Here is a 20,784-nt window from a genome sequence, read left to right as displayed (position 1 = left end):
CGTCCATCCCAACTCCCAACTAAATATTAATTAAATACTCACTTACCAATAGATGTTTTCTATATACACTACACTAAAATTAAATAAATAATGAAAAATATATACAATTTACAACTTATCTGACTAAATTTTTGAATAAAAACAATTATTTTTAATTTAACATGAAAAAAAGACACCCGCCAAATTCAAAGGTTTCCCGCGCTTTTCATTCTTATCTATTTGTCAAATATTGCAGGGACAATAGGGCCAAAACGTCGATAGATTATTATAACATCGATATATTTGTTTGTAATTTTATGATAACATATAATAGAATGTTTCACAATTTCTTTACAACAAGTCCATAATATTTCATCGAACTTTTTATAAAAAAATACTGTTTAAAAACGTTATTTTTAGAGAAGAAAAAACAAGAATAATTTCGTTTCTTTAGTAATATTTTAGTAAAAATAAGCGATTTCCAATGCTTAGAATTTTCTATTACAATAACATTGTTATCCTTTATATTAATACAATAGCTGGTCAACGAGTATAAGGTATACTCGTTGACCAGCTTGACGAAATTTTTATATGGTTTTAGGTTAAAATATAACATATTAAAACATTGTGCGTATTCTTGATATAATAATTACGGGTTTGTAATATACTAAACATAATGTATAAGAATTTAGTGCCGAATCGATGTATTTAGGTATTATATACATAATATGATAATTAAATTATTAAAAACTGGAATTTTGAAGCAAATTATATATAATTGTATCAATATCGATTTATCCAAAATTCATTCTCTTATAGAACATCATTGGCATAAAAATATATATCGATACTTTGTTCCTTCTCGACATTTCGACTCTCTACGATTTTGTCAAATTTTGTCAGTCAATCGAAGGTGACGTATCTGTATTCCATACTAAAAAAAACAACATTTTCAAGAACGAAATCAGCAAAGAGATCGTTTAAATTGCCAACACGGAGGCAGGGGAGCGTCGACCGTGATGTGAGGGCTCGCGGGGACGAGCGCACGCCTATGTCAGACTCCCAAGCGAAAGGCCAAGAGGCCATGAATGACAGACGTTCGTTTTTCTACCCAGACAGTAGTAGTGACACCGAAGAATACAGAAGGGACAACGAAGAACGTCGCAAGCGTTTGTCGAAGCGTACAGGGCTGAATATACGTCCGCGTTTATCTACAATGCCACCTAAGAACCTTAGCTCGAACAACCCGACGCCTTCCACGTCCACGGCCCAGGAACCACCCAAAAATCGGTCCTAGAGAGCCAGAACCAGCTGTGTGACGACAGGATCACACTCGTGGTGGACAACACGAGATTCGTAAGTGGACCCCGCGCAGTTCACAGCTCACCCTAATACAATGCTTGGAAGGATGTTTAGTTCTGGTAAGTCTTTGTTGCAATTATTGGTAAGATAGAGTGAAGCAGCTGTAATACTTTTTTGCGCTGTATACCCCAGCAAGTATATTTAAAAGATTAACAATATATATTTTTTTATAAATTTTATAGAATATACATGTACAATATCTTAAATAAACTACTGATTTGATGATGTTTCTTAATAGAACTCATTCAGTTGCTTTTCATTATATCTTATGTGTAAACAAATTAATTTAGTGGTGTTAGTATAAAATAGTAAATGTATAACTGCACTTTTGTTTTGTGTTTGTCTAATTAACATAATATTAAAATAATGAATTCATGTTTTGCACCAAGAACCATACACTATGTATGGCTTTATGTGAACATAATGATCATTGGAGTGATCTTCTAAAGGTAGTATAGGAAAGAAAGGTTGTATTTTAGAACTACTTTGCTGATACAAGACAATGATTGATTTAATAATATTAATATAACATTACTGTACTGACATGACATAAAAAAATGATTTAGGTACAGGTAGTGGTCTTAGGCAGACACACTTTGAATGTGCAGAGTATTAATTAATTTAAACATGATGATGGTGCACAAAATAGAAACTATTAATACAAAAAATACACCTTACTAGGTAGATATTCCAACATATACATATACATTATATACATAAATATACCATATATTATAATTATAACTAGTTGACCCGACAGACATTGTCGCGTCTTAACTATGAATTTGCAGCGCGCATTCTGTCAATCTCTGACAGTTATTTCAAACAATTGACAGTTATATGAAATTAACAATTTCATAAAGTTTTATTACTTTATCCGTGCAATTTTTTGAATTTTTTCTTTCATAAGAACCTTCTCCTGAGAATAACAACACACAACAAAAAAAAATGTGAAATTGGTACAGCCGTTCATGCGTGATGCTGTGACCAAGGGAAATAGGGATTCATTTTTATATATATAGATTATGATCCAGCCGTGTATGCTTCCGTGACACAAAAGACTGGGTATGCAATATTTATTAGTATTACTATCGTACTAATAAATATTATGTAATATGTATGTAATAGTTATTTAGTATTTTATTTTTTACCATGTTGAGTGACATTTAACATCATAAGAAGCCAATGAATACATTGTTTAGTTATTTCAAATATCTGTACAACATTTATAAGTCAGTTTGTTGGTACATATGGGGTCATTTATTCATTATGTTACTAAATGAAACCAAATATTCATCTTTACCTCTGCTAACACTTTTGGTGAAAATCCCACTTTTAATTCTCCTTGATATTTTTTTTTCTTTAACTTAAACGTGTATTCTAACATACGTGTGTTTTTCTGGCTAAATTTATGATATTGCTGTTTCAATGAATTCTATTAGTGTAGTAGTGGCGTTAGGGCATGTAAATTAAAATAACATTTTATTGATATTTATTTTCAATTCAACATGTATTTCGTTTTTTTATGTTTGTTATCTTAGAACTATGTCATTTCTTAACCTATTTGAAAAATCTTTTTTCATATGAAAGAATATAATTCCAAATTGGACAAATACCTTTTTTTTCAAAATCAATTCAGTAATTTGTTTTTTAAACTAAAACAATCGGAAAAAGTATACCATCTAAGTAAATTAATTTCTGAAGTATGCTTTCCTGTGACTTATTCAGCTGTGTTTATGTGTTAGGCTTGGTTGATTCTACTTCTTACATAAGCATTACATAAAGAATTTAACCACTTTCAAAAACTAATAAAAAAAAAAAAATCATAACATATAAAGGTTAGCAATTTAAAAGATAATGAAAATATTTTTGTATCTTTAAAATTTATATCTACGATTCAGGTAACTTATAGTAAAGTGTTATTTTAAAGAAACTAAGTATGCAATTTCATTTAGTAACATCAAAATGATCCAATACTGTATATTATTATCATACAATACATTATTGCAGTCAGAGATATCATAGTTAAAATTCCATTTCCTTCATATAAGGTAAAAATAAAACATGAATCAGTCCCTATTTATTTCTATGATGCATTATAGTATATTTATTTTGACTCATGTAATTCATCAGAAAATATGATTAACAGACTATGCTTTTATTCAGCTCAGTTCATTTGTCATAATAACTTAGGAATTTTACTCAATTATGATGGGTTTGTTGGCCCATATTTATCATATCCTAATAATATAATTTGCTCATACCTTTTCTGAGTTTTACTTGACTTAAGCTCATTTAGTCATTATTTTAATTTAATTTGGTAACCAACAATCTTTTTAAAGTTAGGACTCTTTTTTCCGTACACTGTTATGAACAAATTACATAATTTAATATATTTAATCATCTAGGTCTGGAATTTACACACCCAAATGAGCGTGGGGAATATGAAGTTGCTGAGGGTATTTCGGCAACGGTGTTCCGCGCCATTCTGGAGTATTACAGAGGTGGCACTATCCGCTGCCCTCCAACTGTCTCAGTGCAAGAGCTCCGCGAGGCTTGCGACTACCTGCTCGTGCCGTTTGATGCCAACACTGTGCGCTGCCAGGTTAGTGAGAGTAATAGTATATTTAATATCTTTCCTGAAAACATTTTGAACATAAATTCCCAATCACTGATTCTTTTTAGCTCTATGTTACTTTTACTGTCAGTGGTATGACACTTGAAACTCGTATCTCGAAACATTACAAGAACATTGATCTTTTTTACTCTGTACAGAACCTGCGCGGCCTTCTACACGAGTTGTCCAATGAAGGCGCTCGCCGTCAGTTCGAGTCATTCCTGGAGCGTCTCATACTGCCGCTGATGGTGCAATCGGCGCAGCGTGGCGACCGCGAGTGCCACGTGGTGGTGCTGCTTGACGACGACGCCGTTGAGTGGGACGAGCAGTATCCGCCGCAAATGGGCGACGAGTACAGTCAAACAGTGCTCTCTACACCTCTATACAGGTTTTTCAAATATATCGAGAACAGGTAAGCATGAATATTACGTTTTTTTTTTCTGCATTCGGTTGTTTGTTGTTAATCAGACCCGGGTTATGTGATATTATTATTATTCATCGTTTTATTGCTATTTAACTTTTACAGGGATGTGGCCAAACAAGTAATGAAGGAACGTGGTTTGAAGAAGATCCGTCTGGGTGTAGAGGGCTACCCAACATACAAAAGAAAAAAAGTTCGCAAACGACCGGGCGGACGCGCTGAGGTCATATACAACTACGTACAGCGACCATTCATTCATATGTCTTGGGAAAAGGAGGAGGCCAAGAGCCGCCATGTTGATTTCCAATGCTTCAAATCGAAATCTGTTACAAACCTGGCTGAGGCCACAGCTGACCCCGCTATTGAGCTAGAACCGAGCCGCGCTCGCGAGGAGGAAGCGCTGGAGCCGCCGGACGCGCCCGATGAGGAGCCACAGTGATCGCGCCGGCTCTACCGCCCTGCCGGCGCCTGGCTCGGCCTGTTGTGCTGGTTGTGAGCGGCCGCGACACCCACGCCACCAGGCGAGCCGGTCTGCAAGCGCATTCCAGTTTATCTCACATAGGAATGTTTTGCGAGTGTTCCTCCAAAAACGCGTGTTAGGCTGAGTAGAAGGGTTGCGGTGAGCAGCTGCAAATGTCTGTGTGGTGGGACAGTGTCGCGGGACAATGACTTGCGTACTTAAAGTTGATGTCGCGTTGTTCGCAAATTGTGCAGTGACAGTGAAAAAAATATGAAATATCAATAAAGCAGTCCTTTTTTGAAGGTTCACACTTCAAAAATGTTATATTTCATTTTTTTGTAATGATTGGCCTAAAATATACTGTACAATATTAATTGCATTTTTTAATCATATTAGGTGGTCTGACTTGTTTATTTGTCACTGTACAACATTTTTACAGATGCATTATGAGTGTTGATTGTTATATAATTTCATCTGCCCGAAGCCTGTGTACATATTGATATAATTTCTTAAAGCCTACTAAGAAAATATTATATTATCATCTATTTTCAATTAATGTACAAAGCAAGTTTAAAGTCCTTTAGAAAAAATAAATAGTTGACAGTGTTTATTAAACATAATTTCTCAAGGAATAAATAATACTATGTGCACATAGCCTTAGTTTATTTTTTAAAATTAATGTATGCCGTACTTATGAACACTTTGACCAGTATTTCAATGAAGCACTGCTATTTATTTCACTTCCTTTACATTGCCTTCAGTATAAAAAAGCATTGTTTACTTCGAATACAGGTTAAAGAAATAAAAGTAGGCAAATTTTTTTAAACAGATGTATGTATACCAAAAAGTATATTCAATTTTAACGGTCATTTGATTGATTCAAAATGTGTGTTCACATACTACATTGTATTTATAAATGGTATAAATTACTGGAACACATGCATCCATTCACTAAACTGATAGTAAATTGATTAGAACCTACGATTTGGTTAAGTTAGATTGTTAACCCATAATTAAAGTTCAAATTCATAATTATTCCTGATTCAAAATGTTTGCAAATCACCTTAAAGCTAACCAGAACACTGTCAGTCATTTGTGCCAGATAAAGAAGTTAGTATGTCTTATATAAATGCTGGCAAGAGAATATATATTAAACATACATAAAAAAAAATACACCATAATTTTATGAATATACTAACAAAATATCAGTAACAAAGTTGTCTTGTATTAATACTAGAGATTAGAAAATTTGATATGGGTCAGTATGATTGACAAACATTTTAACCCAATACACTTTTACAACTGTATAGTCGGTCTGGGCGTTAGGGCTTATAAAAAGTTTCAGTTAGTCACTTTACTATCTTATAATCTATTTTGGTAAAGAGAGCCTGCGACTTGTAATAATAAGAACACTACTATTTGACTGATTATGAAAATTTATTGATGTAATAAAACTAACAAAATACTAGATTGTCACAATATGTGAATTGTTAAAGAATGTTAGTAGAAATGGTTTTTTATTATAGTAATTAGGTTTGGGAGGATTAACAGTTATGGTTGGCTTTTACAAGTCCTTCTATTCATATCTTATGACTAAAATATGTACTAATATAGGGAAAGATTTTGGTACAGATTGTGGGTGATACCTGGAGAATCAACAAAAGAAATACTGTAGTTGATCACTTGATAGATAATATATAGGACAGTGCAGTCATATCAACATTTTATAAACTCGCTGAATTGTAGTTGAACGCCCAAATTGTTATAGACATGCCTTAATTATACTAAGAATTTATGTGTAAAAATGCAAAAATATGTGAATTATACACGCATAACATAAATCTACGAATAATTATAGTTAACAGGATACTACAACAATAGCATAAAATATTTTAGTCTAAAAATATTCAATCGGCTATCTATGTGCAAAATATTAACATTTTGAAAACCAAAGTAGGGTTCTTCAGAATCATAGAATTTAATAGCTTCATGCAAGTGCTTCATATAACTATATTGTGAAGATATTTTATGCTGTTGTTGAATCATTCTTGTACTTCTTTTAAGACGTAATATCGGCGGTTTTAGATGTACTTTATTCGGAATATTGTTTTCTACAAGTATATAATTTTAACCAATTTATTAATTGTATTTTTACTCATGAAAAGCAAATTTGTATACTTGGTTACTAAATTTAAATATAATATTTCTTCTGTGTATTAATTACTCATTATTAATCGAGAAAAATCAGGGTGTTCCTAACAGCTGTAAATGATAATCGAGGAAATTCGCGTCCAATAAATTTATCAGTGTTAATAGTAATTGATTAGGTAATATTTTTAACACTAATTTATTTTGTCGCTTTCTTCCTAAAAAAATGTTACAAATGTGATAGACACTAAACAAAAACTTATTATGCAAGAAGAAGTTGTTTGAAACATTATTGTTCAGATCATAATAAATGAATCATGACCTTTTGGAAAGTTAATTATTATGCATAATACCATACAAAATATTTCGCCCCAATTAATGGATAAATTGCGATAATGGTGGGTAAAAATTAACGTCAAATTGAATATAAGTTAACATGAACACTCTGTATCATAATGCACAAAACTAAAAAAAACATTCCATATATAGTGTATTCGTTGGCCGCCGCTGTTTCTCGTGTCGTTTGGCTAATTCGCTTAAGTAATTATAACAATGTTCATATTTTATAAAATTAGTACTTTGTACCATGTACTGCTGGGTTTTGTAATAAAAGCATACATATCCTCAATACTATGTTTTCATTTCGTATCGTGTACGATTTGTATTGAATTATGGTCACCCGGGATATCATAAGGAAAACAATTTATGAGTAAAAATTAAACCAAATCATCAAATCAACATTTTATTTGACGCTATTTTACAATAAAGTTCTATTATCGATTAAAATATACTTCTATATTCGGCTCCTAGGATGTTGGCCCACTATTCGTTCCGAAATAATAAGACCGTTTACTATGAAATAGTAAAAAATATTTGTTTTAAAGTTAGTCGGAATCGCTTGCAACAACCGTACCTATAAACTATTTTTACCTTATGAACTAAAATATGCAATCAACTATCCGTGTTTTAGGCTCCAATCAACAAGACGATGTATATGTATGTAATGGTAGTTACTAAAAATTACTATTAATTATGGTTTTATGTCTGGACATAAAAGTATATTTTCAGTTTGTTTAGAAAAAAACATTTATCTAGTCTTTAATATATTTTATGCCATAATTGCATGATTTGTGTTAATGTTTATAAACCGAACATTATAATTTATCTTGTTTCGTTTCTTTCAAGTCATAAACCTTTTATAACTATAAGATTGCAAGCGGTCTCTACCTATATATAACAGATTTCATATATTTAAGTGCATTAAAACTAAATTGTCTATGGGATAAAATAAATTCTTTAACATAAAATGTTATTAATCTTCAGTCCTTAATGCAAGGTATACTATTGGCAGTAAAATGTGTAGGGATTCAGACAAAATATTTTGAGGTGCATCTTAACATAGGCAGGGCTAAATGTTAAAGTAACATTAACTCAGTTTTTTGCCCTAGGTTCAGACTTCCTGTGTTTAAGTATGGACTTGCCCCTATCTTAGTGTTAGTACTGGTTAATACCACAATAATTAGCAATGAGGCGGATTTACTAAGGTTAGTTACTGACACTGATAATTTCCAGTTTACACAAGGCAAGTACTGAAATTGGTGTTGTCTGAGAGAAAGTATCTAACACAAATAAGAATTCTGCCCTTGTAGATGTTTAAAAATAAAACAAATGAACAACAGTCACAAGCAGCCGGTTACACTTTGCCACTTGGTTGTTACTGCTCAAAAAGTCCATATCAAATAGTTTAGCTGAAGTTGCAGTTTGTTTGGTAAGTTGTAAAATAACTATGTTCATGACCCATAAAACTTAATTCAGTCCAAAAATTATATTTTATGGACTTTTTTTTTTTGTTAATTTGCATGTTATAGGTAAAGTAAGGCAGAAGTTGATGCTCATCACAGACAAAGTAAAAGTTTATAGTATTTTATAACTGTGTTAAGTTTATAGTATTTTTATAACTGTGTTAAAATCTGATGCCAACAGTTAACGCCATGGGATCACCTAAACAACCAGATTATATCACACGCTTTCTTTAAATTTAAAATCTGATTTCGAGCCTAACTACAAATAAACATAATGTTTAACGTGGATTTTACTTATTTTTATTACATTTATAGCAACATAGAGACGTCCTGCAAAATTTTCAGAGACACTTGATGATCAACTGTTTGTACGTGTTTCGAAGGTATTGCTCAGCGCACCTCGACCATTATGTTATAACCTGCAACAACACAACAGCTATTATAATCATTTGCATTTAAAAATCTATTTCATTGTATATGGAAGTACAAAATAGTTGCAAAAATATGAACTGAAATATTGTAAAAATAGACTTATATATCAGTTATTCATGATATTTATTATAATTTTACCGAGGACTCTCAAAATTTCGAAATATTATAGAGCAGGGTAATGAAAACAAAATGCTGAATCAACGAACTTAGTTTTGTTACTACGCGTGATCAAGACGTGTTACCGGATGCTAGGCGGGCGCGGGCCGGGGCGGCAGCAGCGGCGCGGACGCGGGCGCTCCCTGCCCGGCGCCTTGCCCCGCGCCCTGCCCCGCGGGCTCCTTGCTCGTACGCGTGCGCTCTAGCTTTAACTTGTCCCCATTCATTATGGCCTTGATGTCATCCGCGTCCAATGTCTCGTACCTAACGGAACATAATAAAATGTTACTGAAATCTGCAAAAGTGTGCGTATTTAAGATTAGAAATCGGTACTAACTTGAGTAAAGCGTCAGCGAGCGCGCGATGTTCTTTAGCATGTGTGCGCAGGATAGTCTTGGCACGTTCGTAACTGTCCGACAGCAGCCTCTTGATCTCACCATCCATCTGAAGATTAATTATAATTCTTGATTTTGTGAAGATTTAATTCGATTGACAAATCTGTCAATTAGGCAATCGCCTCAAGAGGCGGAACACATATCGGTGATTTTTGAAAAGGTTTTTATTATGACTACAACATCTCAATGCGTGGCAAAACGTCTAAGCTCAAGCCAAGATCTTTTGCTCTTTTTAACCATCACAGCAATATTACTGACCAGCTCGCTGGTGCAGGGTCCTAACTGTTCCTGCTGCGCGAGGCTGCTGCGCGGCGGCTCGACGGCGCGGAGCCCCACTTTCTCGCTCATGCCCCACTCGCGCACCATGTGGCACGCGATCGACGTCGCCTGCTTCAGGTCCGAAGACGCACCTGCAATGGAATTTCGTGATTAAAGCTTTGCATACATGTAACTATGGATAATATTATAAAGGCATGAGATGAATATTAGAGGATCTAGATATGCTCAATAAATTAGGCGATTTATAGCGACAACAATAAGCAAAGTGAAAAAATATGCCACAGCAGCTCTTTTAGCTTTCCAAGATCTGACAGAAGCGTCTATACAACGTGCGCACATATAATTTGAACACTTAACGCCTTAGGCTTAAGTTACCTTTAATGGCTTTATGGCTGAATTAACTGGCTTGAATTTACTAAGGAACTTTTGTTACCTGACGTGATCTTTTCAGGGCCGAAGATGAGTTCCTCGGCTGCGCGCCCGCCCATCATCGTATCCATCATGGCCAGGAGTTGCTGTTTCGTCACATGGTATCTGAAAACAAAAGATAATATTGTACAACTCATGCAAGTAGTTGAACCTAGTATTGAAAATGCAACTAAATGTCATGTATTTGTAAATAATTCAAGTATCGAAATAATATTTGATTTATTTACACATAGTCAAAGCCTTTAAACTGACCTAAAATGAGCTTTATTGTAAACTAATTAAAGTCCATAAGACATGATTATCTATTTGAATTGAATTATGTAGTACAATTGCACCATCTCACCTTTCTTTGGCTGGTATGTAAGCTGTGTGTCCCAATGATGAGCCGCGTGGGATAATTGTCACTTTGTGTAGTGGATGGGCGTCCTGTGAAATATAAAATATTTTCTAAAGCATTTAACATTTCATAAACACCAATGTGTCTTAATGAAGCTTCTCGTCAATCTTCAACTATCACTATAAGCATAAATATTACTTACTAACGAAAACAACGTCTCCGAAAAGCCAACCAAGTCTCTAATCCTCTTGTCAATTTTAAACTATCACTAAAAACTCAGTCCAAACACCCCAGTCTCCCCTTACCTTAGTGTAATAGGCGACGATCGCATGCCCTCCTTCGTGGTAAGCGGTGATGGTATTGGCCTCTTCGTCGGGCAAGCGCGACCTCCGCTCCGGACCCATCAGCACCTTGTCCCGCGCGTCTTCCAGGTACTTCATTGTTACCGTTTTAGCGCCGTCTATTGCCGCTCTGTAACATAATTAAATAATATTGCGGTTACTGCGGTTAGATGTAGTGTTAGTTGTGTGTGTGGTTGTTGCAATTCTATAATTTAGTAAATTAATTTTTATAGTGGTAGGTACAATGCGGTGTAGTGATCGACATTACTGTCCATGGTATGAACTAGCACTAAGAAGCATTTCCCATAAGAGAACATAAAGTTCTACATGCCAATGCCCAGCGATATAAGATGTTACTTGACAGTTGTCATATTAGCCAAATAATGTTCTTCCTCCTCTTTACGGTATATTCTCAGTGCTATGATGTCATTCTTCCAATGAGATTTAAAGGAAATCTGCAGCGTTAGGCACTGGATTGGCTGTGCCCGCGGCATTGCTGATGTTTGGGGACCACTTAACATAATTTAGGTAGACAGTTTGTTTGCCTTTATAAATAAATAGTTTTTGCTCGCGGCTTCGGCCGCGTGAAGGTGTTTTCCAGGATAATTTTTATTCTTACTTACTTGATATGTATCGTTATATTATGATCAAATTAGACAAAATTATTATAAATTGTAGCCTATGTATTATTCTGATGTATAATCAATATTACTGTAAAGTTTCATCCAAATCCGTTCAATAGTTTATTCGTGAAAGAAGAACAAACATACATACATCCAACTTCACGAACTTTCGCGTTTATAACATTGGTAGGATAGGGTACCTGAGCGCGGCCTGGTTGACCATGTTCTCGAGGTCGGCGCCGGTGAAGCCGGTGGTGTGTCGCGCGAGCGCGTCCGCGTCCACGTCCAGCGCCGCGCGCACGCGCGCCAGGTACAGCTGCAGGATCTCGCGCCGGCCCCAGTAGTCCGGCGTCGGCACCGACACCTACAACACGCATGCCACTACACAACACGCTCTCACAGCCTATGCTACCACTATCGTCCCCCCCTATGAGGGATAGAGTATCATTACTAAAGTAGTAAATGAATTGATAAAGATACAATTTTCGTCAATATTAAAGAAGTTTGGGGCTAGCGCTGCAAGGTAGGTAGAGTATTTGAGACTTTTCAAACTCCTACAGTCTTACTTATAAACATGTTTTAGCATTAAGAGGTGGTTAAGAATTGCTTAAATAGCTGTCAAAAACATCACCGGTTCCTAGTTTAAACCTTATTGAGAGTCAACATGGCGGGTTTTGACTTGTAGCTGATGTAATAAATTTGTGTTTTAACTAATCATGGCTTTACGAATTTTTTATAAGTAAGACTGAATATCTGCAACTTTAATTTATTTCGAATAATATGATCATTGACACCACTACAATAATATAGTCATCCAAATCTACTACTAGCGATATGTATTTTTTTTTGTCCTCATTACCTCGACATCAAACCGGCCTGGTCGCAGCAAGGCCTGGTCGAGGTCATCGCGGCGGTTGGTGGCGCCCAACACGATCACACCCTCGTTCTGATGGAAACCATCCATCTCCGATAGCAGCTGGTTTATTGTCTGCGGAAAAAAAATACCAATATTACTTAATACGTGTATCGAGAAATGAATAAATCTTAGAAAACTGCATGATTCGCATTTCTTGGCAAATGGGACATTACAGTCTATAAGTATCTTAGTAATGTTTAAAAAAATATTAATGTTTCTTGTTTTGTATATACCAAAGATAATAAGATATGTTTTATACCATAACATATTCGCATAGAAAAATGAATTATACAAATTTCAAAAATATTACCTGATTCGCGTATGGATGTAATACGCTGTTGGTTCTCTTGGCGCCGACTGAGTCTATCTCGTCGATGAAGATCACGCACGGGGCCCGTTCTTTAGCCGCTTCTGTAATAAGTGAAACGAGATTTGACGCAACATGGTAATAATTACAAAATAAACAAACACACATCACGGCTAATCCTCGGATAAGTAGAGGTGCAACCATGGCACCTACTTTCCGCTTTGTGTGTGCTACTCATAATCGAATGAAGGCGAGCTTGTCGCCATATCGACCACAAATTCTAAACTCTTGACTCTAAACTAATTTATCAAAGCAAAAAGATACGAAAATAATGATTTTCGGCTAAGCGGCGTGGCCGGTATATGTGTGTGTACGTATTGTGCGTGCATTCGTGCGTGCGTGTATGTGTGTGCATTCGAGTTGTGTCCGTGCATTCGAGTTGTGTGCTTGCATTCGAGTAAAGTGTGTACATAAGTGAGATCACCGACTGAATAGGTCCCGCACGCGTGCGCGCCGCCCCTGGCCGACGAGCACCTCGTCGAACTCGGGCCCGGCGGCGTGGAAGAACGGCACGCGCGCCTCGCCCGCCACCGCGCGCGCCAGCAGCGTCTTGCCCGTGCCCGGCGGACCCACCAGCAGCACTCCTTTGGGCAACTTGCCGCCCAGTGACGAAAACTTCTCAGGGTTCTTTAGGAACTCCACCTGAACAATGTCAATACATAAATTTTAAGTTGCTAATTCACACTAATAATTATAAGTGCAAAAAAAGTTTCAAATATCAAATATTATAGTTTGACTTACTTGAACTTAAAAGGCCCCTTAGTAGTCACAAGTTTACCCTGTATTCATAGACGTTTTTCTGCCTACTACAAAGGCTGCCATGCCATCAGAAATGAGGAACAGGCTTGTTATCACAGCTGTAGTCCACCCTTAATAAAAACGTCTATGAATATGGGGGTTAATAAATAATCTTAGTTCTCAAATTACTCACGACATCCTGAAGCTCCTGCTTGGCTTCATCGGCACCCTTGACATCGTCGAAGGTCACAGAAATATCCTCAGGATCCACCTCCACTTGATTACCGAGCTGGATCCTGCGTATGTTTATTTCACTGATTATAGGGTACTACAAGAACTTATCAGAAATAAATTGAGTAGCTAAGATTTATTGGATTTCAGTATTTGAGTGTTGTACTGGTCTTTCTTATTTTGTGAAAGCTATCAATAATAGGTGCCTCGGTGGCGTAGTTGTACTGCATGCGCGGTACGGCAGCGCTCTGAGGTCCTGGGTTCGAATCCCGGGTCGGGCAAAGTGATACTTGGGTTTTTCTGCTCAGTATCAGCCCGGAGTCTGGAATTTGTGCCCGATATGGCGATAGGCTCGCCCCCTATCACATCATTGGACGGAACACACTTGGCGAAAAATGGGTGCCATGGTTGCGCCTCTGCATGCCCATTCGGGGATAAAATGCGTGATGGTGTGGGTGTGTTGTGTATATCAATAAAAGGTATACCACACAGTTTTTACTGAATTAATGCAATAAGCTATATGATCTTTGTGAATTTATCGTTTGCTTTAACGGTGAAGGAAAACATCGTGAGGAAACCTGCACATCTGAGAAGTTCTCTATAGGAATTTCGAAGGTGTGTGAAGTCTACCAATCCGCACTAGGCCAGCATGGTGAACTAAGGTACCTCTGAGTAGTAGAGGAGGCCCGTGCTCAGCAGTGGGCAAGTATATAATACAGGGCTGATATTATTATTATTATTAAGTTATATGATCAGTGGAATTGTAGTCTTAAAAGATGACCCATACTTTACAGAAATATACTGTGTGTCATAAATTTTGTTTTTTTTTTTTACAAATAAGTATATGTTGGCGAGAGATATCACTATGTTTATAGTTACCGGAAAACTGTGCCGCTGACTGAGGCCATTAGGCTCACGAAGATGGCGAGGAATAGGACAATGGTCAGCAACTGCTGCACTAGCCTCAGGTACTTATATGGCTTCTTGTCGCGCAAGTTGTCTGGGTGCGAGCCTGCAACAAGTGATGTTTTGTTGTAGTTTCTTTCAGCCTCATTAGAGATTAGATTAATTCATTTTATATTGATGTTTTCCTTTACTGCAACTATGCTAAGTCGACCGAGCCCCGACCTGAGAATCTTACGGAAAGGATGGCCAAGTTTCTCTTAATTGAAAATGGAATCCCCTATAACTTTGTTGACTACTGTCGTATAGTCCTTCCAGAGGGCAATTTTTGTTGAAATTGAATGCACACCTATGCATGGAGGACATTTGTAACGAGCCGAGACACGCAGTGCAATGAGTTATGTACAACTCTTGGTTGCTTAACACATTGAAGCCTAAAAGGGACCATGAACATTTCACCTATTTTTCACCTACATCCATCCTAGGAAATTCACTTCCTTCATCAATTTTTTATGCCGTCAGCAAGGTAACCAGTTGCAAGTTCGTAGCAGTTACGCTAAAAAAATAAATTATAATCTACTCTTACCTGCCAAATAACCCTCAGCAAACGCAATCTTGATCTTATCCTTCTGCTGATGCGTGAGATGCGAAGCGTCATCGCTCAGCAATTTTTCTAGCCGCGGCGCAACATCTGGCCCTAGATTTACTGACTGTTTATCTGGAGTCTCTGCTGTGTTCAGCCCTGTGGAAGGAAATTTTATTGAATTTCACAAGCCTTTATATAATATCCAGCTTTACATATTACTATGGGCAATAAGGACATACAAATTATTTCTCTCTGTCTTATAAACAATAAAACATACTTGTGATTATCGCATTGTATAAAAGGTCAAGTAAATAACCTTATATAATATGTAGTGGAGCTACACAAAAGCCATGAGTCAGTGTGAACAGGCCAGCATAAATTGTAAGATACCATTATTTCACAGCAGCCTAAAGTAAACATTTGTTTTGTCCACATTTGGATGTGCTAGTTGTATAAACATAAGCTAATACTATGCTGCAGATTTGCCCTTTCCTTTATTCCAAAGTCTGCAATACACCTTATATTCTTGTGTATTGGAGGTGTTTACACAATAAATGGATGCCATCAGGTGTACATTTTATTCATATTTTTTATTTCCATAAAAACTTCTACTGTAGTTTCTTCTTAAATCTATTTTTGCAGGCAATCATTTTAACAGAAGCATCAAGCAAATATAGAAATATACTAATTTAGCAACAATGCCATATCCAGCCTCATTATATGAAAATACTAAATTAAAACAATAAGCCTCATAAACCTTCTTTGAATGCTGTAAAAACAAAAAAAAACAAATAAAAGGAACATAAAACCTAAACGCAAATACTGACCGAAGAACTTACGTAGTCTGTTTATAAGGTTTGGATTTCGTTTGAGGTCATCATGGACACTTCGTTCTGTTTTGAACCCTCGGACTTGTATGTTATAGTTGAATGTTTTTTGCTGCAAGCTGCGTGACAGGGCACCTAGGAAGTTGTCTGATAAGCTGAATCTGTGCACAATGTAATCTGATTAGATCAAGCACAGTGGGGATGGCAATAGGGGACCGGCCTGTGTTTGATTTTGTACATTATTCTATATGTAATGGTTTAAAAAAAATGAGCCAGTAATTCATATTTCAAATATTACTATGTGCCGAAGTGGGTGCGAAGTGGGGATATCGCTTCATCTCTTTCTTTCGCACGCGTCGTAATGCTCTATGACGTCACACGTGGGTATTGCGCCTCATTTCTGTTTCTTATTACTTACCCCTTCTACCGAAATTGAAAGACTTATAACTTGATTTTTTACCGGATTTAAATAATTCTTTCTTTGTTATAATTTATATAACGTAAATATTTCATAATAATAAAGAACAATAATGAGTCCGGTCCCCTATTGTAGCTGAATAGTTACGACAGCAATTTTCATATTAGTATCTGAACTACAAACCCCTGTTGTGTTCACTGCCCATATATTTTTTTTTTTTTAATAAATATCTATCTAGATATGTTAATAAATATCTACCCATTCATAATTTAGTTGTTACGTTTCTTGTTATTAGCGTTCTATAACGTAAATTATTACTTTTCTTAATATAATTATATGAGTGAGTGAGTGGGTACAGTTGTCTATATATATTAATGCTTTTTTATAGATTTTATGATCCTTTTAAAAGAAAAAATACAGAATAAATTCTATTGCATAAGTTCTTTTACAAATTGTAACAAGTACTTATTAAATTACTGAGTTGCTATAATAAAATTTATAATTTTGATACTTCATTTTAGGGTAGGTAGTTATAAAATTATATTTTATAATATCAATTGATGCCATTATAAATGGTACTTAGCACTTTAACATTATAAAATTAACATATTTTGAGAGTTGGTAAGTGATGATTTCTTATATTTACGCGAATGTTAGACATTGAAATTAAACTAATTTTTCGGATTCTATCGCGGTTTTTTGTTTTTTATTTTTCTCCCGACGTTTCGAAGACTTTGCAGCCTTCATGGTCACGGGGGACTGAGGTGTTGTTCATCCGCAAAGTCAAAGTTACAATATCTACCTACATTTTACAATTATACAACTTTTTAAATTTTTAGCTGTTGGTGGTCCGATCTACGCAGAATGAGCTCACAGTGTCTTGAAGTCTGGCAGCCGGTCTTTTGGGTTCCGATTTAATTAAATGTAGAACTGGATCCCAGGCTTGTGCAAGCTTCCAACCATCTTCCCTATTGAAATTAGGATGTTTTTAATTTCAATAGCCTCGCGAATCATCCTGGGCAGAATCGGTGTTCTTTGGCGAGGATTTGTGGCTTGTCTAGTCGCAGATAATGATTGGCGCCTCCTTCAGAGTGTTCAGCGACTGCAGACTTCGTCGAGCGTCGGTGTTTCACGTCAGCTATATGTTCTTTTACGCGGGTCCCTATATTTCTTTTTGTTTGTCCGATATAAGAGGCCACAGTTGCAATCTATTTTGTATACTCCCGGTTCTTGTAGAGGTATATGACACTTGACAGGTGGTAAAATTTGACTAATCTTCTTAGGCGGCTTAAAATAAGTTTTTATGGAAGCACGCTTCAGGATGTAGCCAATCTTGTCGGTGACTCCTCTTACATATGGTAATACAACCGGAACACGTTCAACTGTGGCTGGTTTCACTCGGTTTCTGTGACGGCAGCGTGGAATTTGGAGCTTGTTGTCTCGCAGCACTTGCTTGACATGTTGCAGCTCAGCGGCCAGGTGTTTCTCGTCACAGATTCCTTGTGCTCTCTGAAACAAAGATTTGCCCACGGTAGCTAACTGTTTTGGATGGTGATGAGATTCACCGTTCAGATATTTATCAGTATGGGTCTGTTTCCGATGCACAGTATGACTTAAGGTCTGATTAGGATTACGGATGATTAAAACATCTAAGAAAGCAAGAGATTTATTCTGTTCTAACTCCATAGTAAATTGGATTTTATTGTTGATGGAGTTGAGGTGATTTAAAAATGCAGTTACTTTATCAGATGGTAAAATTGTGAAAGTATCGTCTACGTACCGTTTATAAAACCTTGGGTGACCGGGGCTGTACTCAGGGCTGTCTCCTCGAAGTCTTCCATAAATATATCGGCGACTACCGGAGATACAGGGGCCCATCGCTACCCCCTCAACTTGTACATAGAACTGATTATTCCACAACATATAGCCAGATGTAAGGCAATGTTGGAGTAGTTCTGCATATTCTACAGGAATGTTATTCTCTGCCAACTTCTTAGATACAATTCTGATGCAATCTTGTACTGGTAAGCTCGTAAAGAGAGACTGGACATCAAAACTGACCATAGTTTCATTGTCAGCTAATTTTAGGTCTTTAATATCGCTGACAAATTGGTATGAATCCTTCACAGACGCTCTAGTGTTTCCTCTAAGTGGTGAAAGCACTTTTGCTACGTGCTGAGCCAATCTGTAGGTTGGTGTGTCGATCTGACTCACAATGGGACGTAGCGGAGCATTTAATTTGTGTATTTTCGGTAACCCATACAGTTTAGGCGGTTTTGCACACGAAGGAACGAGTAAGTTTACGTCAAGATTTAACTTATCGGAGTAATCTTTTATTAAAGAGCTAGTAGCCTTTAATACTTTGGTAGTAGGGTCTGTTTTGACTATTTTATAGGTACTTACATCCGATAAAAGTTGTTCCATTTTATTATTGTAGTCTGACGTATCCATTACTACTGTCGCATTTCCTTTATCTGCACGGAGAATGGTAAGGTCCTTCATCGATCGCAAGTTCTTTAAAGCGATATATTCGTGTTTTGGAAGATTTGGTTTCGGCACTTTCTTTTGACGCAAAATTGACGAAATGTCCTGGCGTATCGCCTCCGAATCTTCGTGTTTTAAGTTATTTTTGAAGAGACTATTCTCAACATTGCAAATAATGTCTTCATACGGTATCCTTCGTGGTGTAACAGCAAAATTTAAGCCTTTCGTCTGTGAAGGATTCATACCAATTTGTCAGCGATATTAAAGACCTAAAATTAGCTGACAATGAAACTATGGTCAGTTTTGATGTCTAGTCTCTCTTTACGAGCTTACCAGTACAAGATTGCATCAGAATTGTATCTAAGAAGTTGGCAGAGAATAACATTCCTGTAGAATATGCAGAACTACTCCAACATTGCCTTACATCTGGCTATATGTTGTGGAATAATCAGTTCTATGTACAAGTTGGGGGTAGCGATGGGCTCCCTGTATCTCCGGTAGTCGCCGATATATTTATGGAAGACTTCGAGGAGACAGCCCTGAGTACAGCCCCGGTCTCCAAGGTTTTATAAACGGTACGTAGACGATACTTTCACAATTTTACCATCTGATAAAGTAACTGCATTTTTAAATCACCTCAACTCCATCAACAATAAAATCCAATTTACTATGGAGTTAGAACAGAATAAATCTCTTGCTTTCTTAGATGTTTTAATCATCCGTAATCCTAATCAGACCTTAAGTCATACTGTGCATCGGAAACAGACCCATACTGATAAATATCTGAACGGTGAATCTCATCACCATCCAAAACAGTTAGCTACCGTGGGCAAATCTTTGTTTCAGAGAGCACAAGGAATCTGTGACGAGAAACACCTGGCCGCTGAGCTGCAACATGTCAAGCAAGTGCTGCGAGACAACAAGCTCCAAATTCCACGCCGCCGTCACAGAAACCGAGTGAAACCAGCCACAGTTGAACGTGTTCCGGTTGTATTACCATATGTAAGAGGAGTCACCGACAAGATTGGCTACATCCTGAAGCGTGCTTCCATAAAAACTTATTTTAAGCCGCCTAAGAAGATTAGTCAATTTTTACCACCTGTCAAGTGTCATATACCTCTACAAGAACCGGGAGTATACAAAATAGATTGCAACTGTGGCCTCTCTGATATCGGGCAAACAAAAAGAAATATAGGGACCCGCGTAAAGAACATATAGCTGACGTGAAACACCGACGCTCGACGAAGTCTGCAGTCGCTGAACACTCTGAAGGAGGCGCCAATCATTATCTGCGACTAGACAAGCCACAAATCCTCGCCAAAGAACACCGATTCCTGCCCAGGATGATTCGCGAGGCTATTGAAATTAAAACATCCTAATTTCAATAGGGAAGATGGTTGGAAGCTTGCACAAGCCTGGGATCCAGTTCTACATTTAATTAAATCGGAACCCAAAAGACCGGCTGCCAGACTTCAAGACACTGTGAGCTCATTCTGCGTAGATCGGACCACCAACAGCTAAAAATTTAAAAAA

At 36.7% G+C, this 20,784-nt stretch overlaps 2 protein-coding genes across 2 annotated transcripts; one reads left to right on the top strand and one right to left on the bottom strand.

The window, feature by feature from the left end:
• Positions 1–873: 873 nt before the first annotated feature.
• Positions 874–7,615, top strand: LOC115439812 (BTB/POZ domain-containing protein 10). The gene is given in 6 exon segments (XM_030163822.2): positions 874–1,273; positions 1,276–1,338; positions 1,340–1,400; positions 3,750–3,946; positions 4,117–4,370; positions 4,485–7,615. Coding segments are annotated over 6 exon segments (1,152 nt in total). The 5' UTR covers positions 874–1,030; the 3' UTR covers positions 4,819–7,615.
• Positions 7,616–9,073: 1,458 nt separating this feature from the next.
• LOC119191356 (ATP-dependent zinc metalloprotease YME1L-like) lies at positions 9,074–16,530 on the bottom strand (the record flags this gene model as incomplete). The annotated part of the gene is made up of 15 exons (XM_037445255.1): positions 9,074–9,208; positions 9,464–9,641; positions 9,715–9,821; positions 10,031–10,182; positions 10,485–10,585; positions 10,824–10,906; positions 11,123–11,288; positions 11,982–12,145; positions 12,641–12,769; positions 13,008–13,108; positions 13,493–13,706; positions 13,996–14,098; positions 14,913–15,045; positions 15,523–15,678; positions 16,350–16,530. Coding segments are annotated over 14 exons (1,962 nt in total), but the record flags the coding sequence as incomplete, so codon positions are not given.
• Between the last annotated feature and the right edge of the window lie 4,254 nt (positions 16,531–20,784).

This window comes from Manduca sexta, unplaced genomic scaffold (assembly GCF_014839805.1).
Source record: "Manduca sexta isolate Smith_Timp_Sample1 unplaced genomic scaffold, JHU_Msex_v1.0 HiC_scaffold_1388, whole genome shotgun sequence".
NCBI lineage: Eukaryota > Metazoa > Arthropoda > Insecta > Lepidoptera > Sphingidae > Manduca > Manduca sexta.
The sequence above is the reverse complement of the archived record's forward strand: the minus strand, read 5'-3'. Positions and strand labels throughout refer to the sequence as shown.